Source organism: Coregonus lavaretus (genome assembly GCF_964263955.1).
Source record: "Coregonus lavaretus genome assembly, chromosome: 3".
Classification (NCBI taxonomy): domain Eukaryota; kingdom Metazoa; phylum Chordata; class Actinopteri; order Salmoniformes; family Salmonidae; genus Coregonus; species Coregonus lavaretus.
The window spans coordinates 66,620,897-66,634,060 of NC_139990.1; the positions used below are offsets into that span (position 1 = coordinate 66,620,897).

Sequence of the window (13,164 nt, forward strand, 5' to 3'; positions counted from 1 at the left end):
AGCTGGAACCAAATGGGTTCTACCTGCAACCAAAAAGGGTTCTTCAAATGGTTCTCCTATGGGGACAGCCGAAGAACCCTTTAAGGTTCTAGATAGCACCTTTTCTATAAGAGTGTAGATAGCTGTTGCTAGCAGTTTGCACTGGGAGATGAACATTTGGTTATTATTTTACCTGATCATGCAGCTGAAAAAGCTGGTTCTTTGTTGAATTTTGACCCGGATCATACAAAAATAACACTAACCTTAACCTAATTTTCTTAACCTGCCACGTAAATGTTCCTAACCTGTTGCGTAAGTTCTCCTAACCTGCTGCGAAAAAGAAAAGTCACTTTTGCTAGTCAAAACCAGCAGACCTGCCCTGAGAACAGCGTGGGTTCTGACTAACGCTATACTCCCAACTTCTATTTCAGCATTTGGCATCGCAGACACTCGTTGATGCGCACGAGCAGTGTGGATGATTGAATAACGTGTGTAAATTTATTTTGCAACGCTCACGCACGCAACGTGACCAGTGTATAAAAAAATTAAACATCCATTTTGAGAACTGAATGTTCGGTCAGTGTTTTTATTGACTCTGAACAGCCCTTTTGACGGATGAAAAATATACATATATTGAATATAGACATATATGTACAGGTTACTGCCAAAATAATGGAAACACTTGAGTTAATGAGGGATACAAAGTAAATTGAAAGCAGGTGCTTCCACACGTGTGGTTCCTGAGTTAATTAACAATTAACATCCCATCATGCTTAGGGTCATGTATAAAAATGCTGGGCAGGCCATTATTCTGGGCATTATTTTGGCTACCATGGCTATGCCCCCATAGGATGACAATGCACCCATCCACAGGGCACGAGTGGTCACTGAATGGTTTGATGAAAATTAACATGATGTAAAGCCATATGCCATGGCCGACTCAGTCACCAGATCTCAAGCCAATTGAACACTTATGAGAGATTCTGGAGCGCCGCCTGAGACAGCGTTTTCCACCATCAACAAAACACAAAATTATGGAATTTCTTATGGAAGAATGGTGTCGCATCCCCCCAATAGAATTCCAGACACTTGCAGAATCCATGCCAAGGTGCATTGAAGCTGTTCTTGCTCATGGTGGCCCAACGCCCTATTAAGACACACTATGCTGGTGTTTCCTTTATTTTGGCAGTTACCTGTATATTTCAATGAAGCTGTGGTACTTCAATACTTCATTCTGGCCACAAGAGGGAGCTCAAACACAGCTGCTAGAGAGACACCAACCAGTAAATCCTGATTTGAGTCTAATAAAAATACATCAAAGGTTTGTCTGTCAGTAAATCATGGTTGGCACTGACTCTAAGATGTTCAATGGTTGCTCCAGCTTTCACGTCCAAGTCTTTATATTCCCATGGCCTTGTCCCTCCGCCATCCTCTAAACGTCTCTTGTTCCACACAGAACCTGTAACAGACTGCCACTCAGTCCCATCAAAGCTCCTAAGAAACTATCCTGAATCAATTGTCAGTTCCTTCAGGGAGAGCTTTCCTGAACATTATGTTCTGCTCATCACTCCTCACCTTCACCTCAACCACTCATATGAGGTAAAGTTCAGGCATCAAAATGGCTGCCTAGCTGGGTTTTACACGCATTGGAGGGTGGAGGTTGAAGATTGCAGTTTTCCCCCACATAATGTAAACTGCTGAAACTGTAGCCAGGTTTGCCAGGTCAGCCAGGTGAATGGAGGTTCAGCCCCAGGGGTAGGTCAGACACAGGAACCCCTTCCTGTAAAGTCAACTTCAGTAGCGGCTGTGCTCGTCTGTTGCCGTGACGATGACGTCCATCCAGATCCTCATGGCCTCGGCGCTGGGTGCCACCAGAAAGAAGAGACGCTCGTACGTCTTCACACAGAACGTAAGGCTGGGCCGCGGAGACTGAGAGAGAGAGAGAGAGAGAGAGAGAGAGAGAGAGAGAGAGAGAGAGAGAGAGAGAGAGAGAGAGAGAGAGAGAGAGAGAGGATACTCAAGCATTGAATGCATGAATGGATCATCTCTTTAACAGTTGTGGTGATATCATGGGCACATTGTTCCCTCTCTATGGTGATAAGATACTGTATATGAGGACTCACTGAAGTGGCTGTGCGCAGGTGGTCATAGTAGACTTCCTCTATAGCCTGGAAGTAGATCACCCCCTTTAGCTTCCTCTCATCACAGTCTGAAAGTAAACAACAGTCAATTAGAGAGAGAAAGAGAGCAAGAAGAGAGAGAGAGAGAGAGAGAGAGAGAGAGAGAGAGAGAGAGAGAGAGAGAGAGAGAGAGAGAGAGAGACAGACACAAATCGCAAAGGCATTTAGTAGGGCTGTGGCGGTCATGAAATTTTGTCAGCCGGTTATTTTCATGCAAAAAACTACCAGTCTCACATTAATTGACCAGCAAATAACAAACACATTTAGTATCTCCAGGCCTCCACGCAAACAAGCTACATACAAGCCACTGATGTGCGCATTTGCAACATCTACATTTTTTAAAAGTATAATAAATCAATTTAATATATACCATCACAATAAATCCATTATTTATTTTAGGCAGGTCTAAAGAAACATTATGATATGAAGAAAATGTATTTCAGAAGAACAGAATATGAGTTGGCCTACTGTACGGTGCCTTGCAAAAGTATTCATCCCCCTTGGCGTTTTTCCTATTTTGTTGCATTACAACCTGTAATTTAAATTGATTTTTATTTGGATTTTATGTAATGGACATACACAAAATAGTCAAAATTGGTGAAGTGAAATGAAAAAAATAACTTGTTCCAAAAAATTCGAAAATATAAATTACAGAAAAGTGGTGCGTGCATATGTATTCACCCCCTTTGCTATGAAGCCCCTAAATAAGATCTGGTGCAACCACTTACCTTCAGAAGTCACATAATTAGTTAAATTAAGTCCACCTGTGTGCAATCTAAGTGTCACATGACCTCAGTATATACACACCTGTTCAGAAAGGCCCCAGAGTCTGCAACACCACTAAGCAAGGGGCACCACCAAGCAAGTGGCACCATGAAGACCAAGGAGCTCTCCAAACAGGTCAGGGACAAAGTTGTGGAGAAGTACAGATCATGGTTGGGTTATTAAAAAATATCAGAAACTTTGAAAATCACACGGAGCACCATTAAATCCATTATAAAAAAATGGAAAGAATATGGCACCACAACAAACAAAGAGAGGGCCACCCACCAAAATTCACAGACCAGGCAAGGAGGGCATTAATCAGAGAGGCAAAGAGACCAAAGATAATCCTGAAGGAGCTGCAAAGCTCCACAGCGGAGATTGGAGTATCTGTCCATAGGACCACTTTAAGCCGTACACTCCACGGAGCTGGGCTTTACGGAAGAGTGGCCAGAAAAAAGCCATTGCTTAAAGAAAAAAATAACCAAACACGTTTGGTGTTCGCCAAAAGGCATGTGGGAGACTCCCCTAACATATGGAAGAAGGTACTCTGGTCAGATGAGAATAAAATTGAGCTTTATGGCCATCAAGGAAAACGCTATGTCTGGTGCAAACCCAACACCTCTCATCACCCCGAGAACACCATCCCCACAGTGAAGCATGATGGTGGCAGCATCATGCTGTGGGGATGTTTTTCATCGACAGGGACTGGGAAACTGGTCAGAATTGAAGGAATGATGGATGGCGCTAAATACGGGGACATTCTTGAGGGAAACCTGTTTCAGTCTTCCAGAGATTTGAGACTGGGATGGAGGTTCACCTTCCAGCAGGACAATGACCCTAAGCATAATGCTAAAGCAACACTTGAGTGGTTTAATGGGAATCATTTAAATGTCTTGGAATGGCCTAGTCAAAGTCCAGACCTCAATCCAATTGAGAATCTGTGGTATGACTTAAAGATTGCTGTTCACCAGCGGAACCCATCCAACTTGAAGGAGCTGGAGCAGTTTTGCCTTGAAGAATGGGCAGAAATCCCAGTGGCTAGATGTGCCAAGCTTATAGAGACATACCCCAAGAGACTTGCAGCTGTAATTGCTGCAAAAGGTGGCTCTATAAGTATTGACTTTGGCGGGGGTTTTCTGTTTTTTTGTCTTATTTCTTGTTTGTTTCACAATATAAAATATTTTGCATCATCAAAATCAAATTATACAAACCCCCCAAAAAATCTAATTTAATTCCAGGTTGTAAGGCAACAAAATAGGAAAAATGCCAAGGGGGGTGAATACTTTCGCAAGCCACTGTATGTTATTGTCACGATCGTCGAACAGAGATGAGGACCAAGGCGCAGCGTTGCAGGCAAACATACTCTTTATTAGAGACACGATCAAAACCAACAAAACGAAAACGTGACAGTTCACGGTCTAACACAACAGACTAGAAACAAGATCCCACAAACTCTGTGGGGAAACAGGCTGCTAAAGTATGGTTCTCAATCAGAGACAACAAGCAACAGCTGAATCACGTTGCCTCTGATTGAGAACCACACTGGCCAACATAGAACCACAATACCAGAATGTGAAACCTAGAACAACACACATAGACTTTACACACCCTGGCTCAACATATTAGAGTCCCCAGAGCCAGGGCGTGACAGTACCCCCCCCTAAAGGCGCGGACTCCGACCGCGCCCACCAAACACCACAGGGGAGGGACCGGGTGGGCACTCCGCTTAGGCGGCGGATCCGGCTCCGGGCCTGATCCCCGCTCCCTCTCCAACCCCCCAAAGTACCCCTGGTCCGGTCTGGCCCCGCTGGCCGGAGCTGGACTGCACACTGGTGGAGCGGATTGCTCTAGCTCCGGCGTGAAGCATCTGACCGGTGCCGGACCAGCCACCGGTGGAACAGGCACGGGTCGTGCCGGACTGACGACGCACACCACTGGCTTGGTGTGGGGAGCAGGAGCGGGCCGCGCCGGGCTGACGAAACGCACCACTGACTTGGTGCGGGGAGCAGGAGCGGGCCGGACCGGGCTGACGAAGCGCACCACTGACTTGGTGCGGGGAGCAGGAACGGGCCGTGCCGGGCTGACGAAGCGCACCACTGACTTGGTGCGGGGAGCAGGAACGGGCCGAGCTGGGCTGACGAAACGCACCACTGACTTGGTGCGGGGAGCGGGCCGGGCTGACGAAGCGACCACTGACTTGGTGCGGGGAGCAGGAACGGGCCGTGCCGGGCTGACGAAGCGCACCACTGACTTGGTGCGGGGAGCAGGAACGGGCCAAGCTGGGCTGACGAAACGCACCACTGACTTGGTGCGGGGAGCAGGAATGGGCCGGACCGGGCTGACGACGCGCACCACTGACTTGGTACGGGGAGCAGGAACGGGCCGCGCCGGGCTGACGAAACGCACCACTGACTTGGTGCGGGGAGCAGGAGCGGGCCGGACCGTACTGGGAACACACACCACTGGCCCTACGTGGGGATCAGGAACAGGCCGGACCGGACTGGCAACACACGCCAGTACCTCTCGCCGTGCCTCTACATCCTCCTTCCCCCTGGTGACCAGTGACTCCCGTAACCTGGCGGCCTCCTGCTGCCCCGTCGTCCACGACGTTAGCCCCCCCCTAAAACATTTATGGGCTTCACTCCTACCCGTGGACCAGGTCTCCATGCTCCTCGCCAGCCTTTCGCCCTTCTGACTCCACGTCAAGCCCCTCTCTTCCTCACATGGCTTGACCCAGTCGAGGAGGCGAAGGAGATCCGCTAGAGATCTCTCAGGCGCTGGCTCCTGGACTTGCTGCTTGGTCCAGTCTTGGTGGGATCTTCTGTCACGATCGTCGAACAGAGATGAGGACCAAGGCGCAGCGTTGCAGGCAAACATACTCTTTATTAGAGACACGATCAAAACCAACAAAACGAAAACGTGACAGTTCACGGTCTAACACAACAGACTAGAAACAAGATCCCACAAACTCTGTGGGGAAACAGGCTGCTAAAGTATGGTTCTCAATCAGAGACAACAAGCAACAGCTGAATCACGTTGCCTCTGATTGAGAACCACACTGGCCAACATAGAACCACAATACCAGAATGTGAAACCTAGAACAACACACATAGACTTTACACACCCTGGCTCAACATATTAGAGTCCCCAGAGCCAGGGCGTGACAGTTATCTGGTTATGCTCAATGCCATAGGCCAGGGGTACTCAACTGTTACCCTACGAGGTCCAGAGCCTGCTGGTTTTCTGTTCTACCTGATAATTCATTGCACACACCTGGTGTTCCAGGTCTAAATCAGTCCCTAATTAGAGGGGAACAATGAAAGAAATGCAATGGAACTGGCTTTGAGGTCCAGTTTAGTTTGAGGGCCATAGGCTGTAGGCTTGTTCATTTAGCTGACTAGATATGCTTCTAAGTCCCATGCCATTATTTTATATTATATGATTTTATAGCAAGAAGAATATAAAATAGAAAGGATATTTTTCCCCATTCCGGAGCGAGTGCGCATATGAAGTGGCTATGTTGAGCGTAAAAGTGATCACTTGAAACAGGTCCTATATGCTAGATTTAGAGTTATTTGGCAACATAGGTTGTGAATGATACAAACCTTAGAAATCAAAACATATATGGGCTGCATGCCAGGGGCGCAACTTTCACTGGGGACGGGGGGGGACGGGGGGGAGACATGCCCCCCCCCCCCCACATTCTGAAATTGCATTTTTGTCCCCCACAGTTGTATCATTGGAATGTGATACAAAACGAGGCAACTGTGTGCTTTAGCACCATGCGGACGCCTCCGAGCGGTCGGGTAGGCTGTTTGGAGTGTTTATCTGACTGAAAAAAGTATTATAATTAAAATCAATTATGTCCCCCCCACTTCTAAAACCAAAGTTGCGCCCCTGCATGATGCGACTATAGGCTTTTGATGATTTGAGAAAGTATCAAAAAAAGCTTGCGATTCTGTTCCTTGCCTCAGGCTGCACAGCTGTTCTCTCATCAAATGATTACATTTTCACCCATCAGACTATTCTCAATTTAATCTTGTCTTTACTAATATGTTAAATTAGTTTTGATTTAGAATGGCCCATTATCAAATGGGCATTGAACAGGGGCAGGGAAAAAAATACTTCATCTGTATGCACTCGAATAGCGAATGGAGGCCGCATGCTTTCCCACCGGTCCGTTTTTCAATGATGACAGGTAAGCTACTTTGGTTATATAGTGGAGCATGTGCTTAATATGAGCAGCTGATAAATAAATAGAAGAACACTTATTTCACTCCAAGCATCAAGAACTGTTCAGGAGCATGCTCTCGCTGCGCAACAGGTGATATTCCACCAAAACTCTGTATGCCATGGGCTCTCCAACCCTGTTACTGCAGCTAACCATTGCTTAATTTGGAAAACTAAGTGAAATATTTTCGGGAACATGGATAGTAACGTGTTCGCAAAGAAACATATTTCATTAAACTGTTGACAGCCCGTCTGCCTGCTCGAGAAAGGAATAAAGGAGCGAGAGGAGGAGATGGAAATGCGTGGTGGTGAGATATTCTGTATAGCTAAAGGTAATGTGTCACCCAATTAATTATGTCACCCAAAACAATTCCCTATTAGTAGGCTATTCAAAATCGTCCTGCACAATCAATGAACCAACTGCATCGACTAGGGCTATCCGTTCTCTTCCAGACTCGTGGATATAAATTTTGGAGCATAGCATTAGATAACCAGTCCATCCAGTACGCATACTAATACAATCCACACTCAAAGGCAATTACTCAAATTTGTTTAATTTTGGAGTATAGGCTCGACCAATTATGCACCAAAGACATCTTAAATCAGTTTTGTTTTATGTTTTTCTGCCATGCATAATATGCGGTAAGTATTGTATAACTGCACAATCATAATTTTAATTATGTTTTTGTTTTCGGGCTTGGGCCAATAAGCCTGTGTATGCATAAGCTATAATATGCCTGTGGGTGTTTTTAATTAATTATCACCTTAGAAGACTGTCCATTTCGTTGTGTTTAGGCTTTGAAACAACTTCTACAATGACCATGTTTTCCACTCAGTTTCAACCTGCTGTTGAACTTCTTTCTTCAAATCGATCATCACAGTGAGGTGAGTTTTAAAACATGATACTGTTTTGATGATAAGTGTTTGATGTGATTTTCGATTGCATTTGCATTGATGTCCGAGTGGTTAGAGGGACAATAGAGCCCTGAGTACCAGGCCATTAGGACCTGATGGTCGTTAGCAAGTTGGGTACTACCAAAGCATGTCCAGAGCGCATAACAGGAGATTACCGTGACTCAACGGTCAGTTGGAATTTTACTGCGGTCATGACTTATGACTGCTGGTGTGGCGGTAATAAGGTCATCGCAACAGCCCTAGCATTAAGGCTTATACACGCATACTCCCCCTCCAACACCCAACACAACACACACAGTCTCTCTCTCAGCCCCCTCACCTGTGTAGTAGGCTAGCCGCCTGTGGTCCATATCGAAGAGGAACCACCTCCTCCTCCAGGTCTTGACCCGCCCCCCTCGCTTGGTCAAGAAACCGGCACAGCGGCGTGGGGACATACGCAGCCCCATGCACCTCGCCACCCCATGACCCAGCGACTCCACGTGGGCCCGCAGGTCAAAGTTCGCAGAGAGGAAGAGAGGTAGAGAGCGCTGAGAAGAAGAATGAGTATAATGTTTTTAATTTCACTATAAATATGCAAAATAAAACAGATCAACGTTACAAGGTAAGTGAGGAGACAGACAGAAAGAAAGAAAGACAGATTGAGAGAGCAATAAGCAGGGAGAAAGGAGAGGTTGGAGAAAGTATGTAATATAATATACACTGCTCAAAAAAATTAAGGAAACACTTAAACAACACAATGTAACTCCAAGTCAATCACACTTCTGTGAAATCAAACTGTCCACTTAGGAAGCAACACTGATTGACAATACATTTCACATGCTGTTGTGCAAATGGAATAGACAACAGGTGGAAATTATAGGCAATTAGCAAGACACCCCCAATAAAGAAGTGGTTCTGCAGGTGGTGACCACAGACCACTTCTCAGTTCCTATGCTTCCTGGCTGATGTTTTGGTCACTTTTGAATGCTGGCGGTGCTTTCACTCTAGTGGTAGCATGAGACGGAGTCTACAACCCACACAAGTGGCTCAGGTAGTGCAGCTCATCCAGGATGGCACATCAATGCGAGCTGTGGCAAGAAGGTTTGCTGTGTCTGTCAGCGTAGTGTCCAGAGCATGGAGGCGCTACCAGGAGACAGGCCAGTATATCAGGAGACGTGGAGGAGGCCGTAGGAGGGCAACAACCCAGCAGCAGGACCGCTACCTCCGCCTTTGTGCAAGGAGGAGCAGGAGGAGCACTGCCAGAGCCCTGCAAAATGACCTCCAGCAGGCCATAAATGTGCATGTGTCTGCTCAAACGGTCAGAAACAGACTCCATGAGGGTGGTATGAGGGCCCAACGTCCACAGGTGGGGGTTGTGCTTACAGCCCAACACCGTGCAGGACGTTTGGCATTTGCCAGAGAACACCAAGATTGGCAAATTCGCCACTGGCGCCCTGTGCTCTTCACAGATGAAAGCAGGTTCACACTGAGCACATGTGACAGACGTGACAGAGACTGGAGACACCGTGGAGAACGTTCTGCTGCCTGCAAAATCCTCCAGCATGACCGGTTTGGCGGTGGGTCAGCCATGGTGTGGGGTGGCATTTCTTTGGGGGGCCGCACAGCCCTCCATGTGCTCGCCAGAGGTAGCCTGAATGCCATTAGGTACCGAGATGAGATCCTCAGACCCCTTGTGAGACCATATGCTGGTGCGGTTGGCCCTGGGTTCCTCCTAATGCAAGACAATGCTAGACCTCATGTGGCTGGAGTGTGTCAGCAGTTCCTGCAAGAGTAAGGCATTGATGCTATGGACTGGCCCGCCCGTTCCCCAGACCTGAATCCAATTGAGCACATCTGGGACATCATGTCTCGCTCCATCCACCAACGCCACGTTGCACCACAGACTGTCCAGGAGTTGGCGGATGCTTTAGTCCAGGTCTGGGAGGAGATCCCTCAGGAGACCATCCGCCACCTCATCAGGAGCATGCCCAGGCGTTGTAGGGAGGTCATACAGGCACGTGGAGGCCACACACACTACTGAGCCTCATTTTGACTTGTTTTAAGGACATTACATCAAAGTTGGATCAGCCTGTAGTGTGGTTTTCCACTTTAATTTTGAGGGTGACTCCAAATCCAGACCTCCATGGGTTGATAAATTTGATTTCCATTGATAATTTTTGTGTGATTTTGTTGTCAGCACATTCAACTATGTAAAGAAAGAAGTATTTAATAAGATTATTTCATTCATTCAGATCTAGGATGTGTTGTTTAAGTGTTCCCTTTATTTTTTTGAGCAGTGTATAATATGCCATTTAGCAGACGCTTTTATCCAAAGCGACTTACAGTCATGTGTGCATACATTTTTACGTATGGGAGGTCCCGGGGATCGAACCCACTACCCTGGCGTTACAAGCACCATGCTCTACCAATTGAGCTACAGAGGATGTATAGTGCTATAGAGAACACAGACAGACAGGCAGACAATACAGACAGACAGACAGAGCAGCCAGCCAGCCAGATAGACAGACAGACAGACAGACAGAGCAGCCAGACAGACAGAGTTGACAACCAGCCAGCCAGAGCAGACAGACAGACGTACCTCAGGGGAGCTGGGGACTGGACTGGTGGTTTTGGCCTGCTCCTCTGGGCCAGGGTCTGGCCTGGTCTGGGACTCTACTGGTTCTGCTGCTCCTCTGCCCTCCAGCCCTCTCTGCCTCCTGTCCTCCACCACCACCTGCCTCCTTTCCTCCTGGATCAACACACAGGCTCTATCTCAATTATCCTTTCCGTGCTTCCTTGCATCCTATCCCCTCGCGTCCTTATCAATCATATTGGAGGAGAAGGTGCCTCCCTTCGAAGACCTTCTTCAATTCGTTTTTCTTTTTTAGAAAGAGGCATACAGGGGGATTAATATTAAGTACAATATCTAGGCTGGGGCATATACACTCCCCTAGGTATTTATTTGGATAGTGAAGCTAAAACATAATTTGGCTCTTTACTCCAGCATTTTGGATTTGAGATGACATTTTTTATATGAGGCGACAGTACAGAATGTCACCTTTTATTTGAGGGTATTTTCATACATACAGTGAGGGAAAAAAGTATTTGATCCCCTGCTGATTTTGTACATTTACCCACTGTCAAATACATGATCAGTCTATAATTTTAATGGTAGGTTTATTTGAACAGTGAGAGACAGAATAACAACAAAAAAATCAAGAAAAACGAATGTCAGAAATGTTATAAATTGATTTGCATTTTAATGAGGGAAATAAGTATTTGACCTCTCTGCAAAAAATGACTTAGTACTTGGTGGAAAAACCCTTTTTGGCAATCACAGAGGTCAGACGTTTCTTGTAGTTGGCCGCCAGGTTTGCACACATCTCAGGAGGGATTTTGTTCCACTCCTCTTTGCAGATCTTCTCCAAGTCATTAAGGTTTCGAGGCTGACGTTTGGCAACTCGAACCTTCAGCTCCCGCCACAGATATTCTATGGGATTACGGTCTGGAGACTGGCTAGGCCACTCCAGGACCTTAATGTGCTTCTTCTTGAGCCACTCCTTTGTTGCCTTGGCCGTGTGTTTTGGGTCATTGTCATGCTGGAATAACTATCCACGACCCATTTTCAATGCCCTGGCTGAGGGAAGGAGGTTCTCACCCAAGATTTGACGGTACATGGCCCCGTCCATTGTCCCTTTGATGCGGTGAAGTTGTCCTGTCCCCTTAGCAGAAAAACACCCCCAAAGGATAATGTTTCCACCTCCATTTTTGACGGTGGGGATGGGGTTCTTGGGGTCATAGGCAGCATTCCTCCTCCTCCAAACACGGCGAGTTGAGTTGATGCCAAAGAGCTCCATTTTGGTCTCATCTGACCACAACACTTTCACCCAGTTCTTCTCTGAATCATTCAGATGTTCATTGGCAAACTTCAGACGGCCCTGTATATGTGCTTTCTTGAGCAGGGGGACCTTGCGGGCGCTGCAGGATTTCAGTCCTTTACGGCGTAGTGTGTTACCAATTGTTTTCTTGGTGACTATGGTCCACCTGCCTTGAGATCATAGACAAGATCCTCCCGTGTAGTTCTGGGCTGATTCCTCACCGTTCTCATGATCATTGCAACTCCACGAGGTGAGAACTTGCATGGAGCCCCAGGCCGAGGGAGATTGACAGTTATTTTGTGTTTCTTCCATTTGCGAATAATCGCACCAACTGTTGTCACCTTCTCACCAAGCTTCTTGGCGATGGTCTTGTAGCCCATTCCAGCCTTGTGTAGGTCTACAATCTTGTCCCTGACATCCTTGGAGAGCTCTTTGGTCTTGGCCATGGTGGAGAGTTTGGAATCTGATTGATTGATTGCTTCTGTGGACAGGTGTCTTTTATACAGGTAACAAGCTGAGATTAGGAGCACTCCCTTTAAGAGTGTGCTCCTAATCTCAGCTCGTTACCTGTATAAAAGACACCTGGGAGCCAGAAATCTTTCTGATTGAGAGGTGGTCAAATACTTATCTCCCTCATTAAAATGCAAATCAATTTATAACATTTTTGACATGCGTTTTTCTGGATTTTTTTGTTGTTATTCTGTCTCTCTCTGTTCAAATAAACCTACCATTAAAATTATAGACTGATCATTTCTTTGTCAGTGGGCAAACATACAAAATCAGCAGGGGATCAAATACTTTTTCCCCTCACTGTATATATATATACCGGTATATATATTACTGTATCTGTTTTACCGTTTAGAAATGAAGCACTTTATGCATCTCTCCCCCCATTTGAAGGTGTCATAGGTATTTGGACAAATTCACTTAAAAAGGTTAGCATGTTTTGGGGGCATGATCTTTGTGCATCTGTAGCTTTCTCATTCATCATTATTCCCAATTCATTCATGATTATCCGTAATCATGGTAGCATCCACATTAATGTAGAAGTGCTCAGAAACATATTATATTCTTATTTACAATAAAAGTGACTCCAAAATGACACAATATATTATTTACCATTAATTTCTATTGGGCACAACATAATCTGAAACACAACCAAAACAACCTGCAAATGCATCCAACAAGAGTCACAAGCTTGATGTAGTCATTGTGTGCTAGGAGTATGGGACCAAATA

At 46.2% G+C, this 13,164-nt stretch overlaps 1 protein-coding gene across 1 annotated transcript in view; it reads right to left on the minus strand.

The window, feature by feature from the left end:
• Positions 1-551: 551 nt before the first annotated feature.
• phldb3 (pleckstrin homology-like domain, family B, member 3) overlaps positions 552-13,164 on the minus strand; it is a 29,957-nt gene continuing 17,344 nt past the window's right edge. The window contains exons 12-15 of the mRNA XM_084156781.1: positions 10,648-10,797; positions 8,389-8,596; positions 2,103-2,188; positions 552-1,908 (exon numbers count right to left, since the gene is read on the minus strand). Coding sequence (XP_084012907.1) covers positions 1,774-1,908; positions 2,103-2,188; positions 8,389-8,596; positions 10,648-10,797 — 579 coding nt within the window. The 3' untranslated portion in view covers positions 552-1,773. The remainder of the gene's footprint in view (positions 1,909-2,102; positions 2,189-8,388; positions 8,597-10,647; positions 10,798-13,164) is intronic.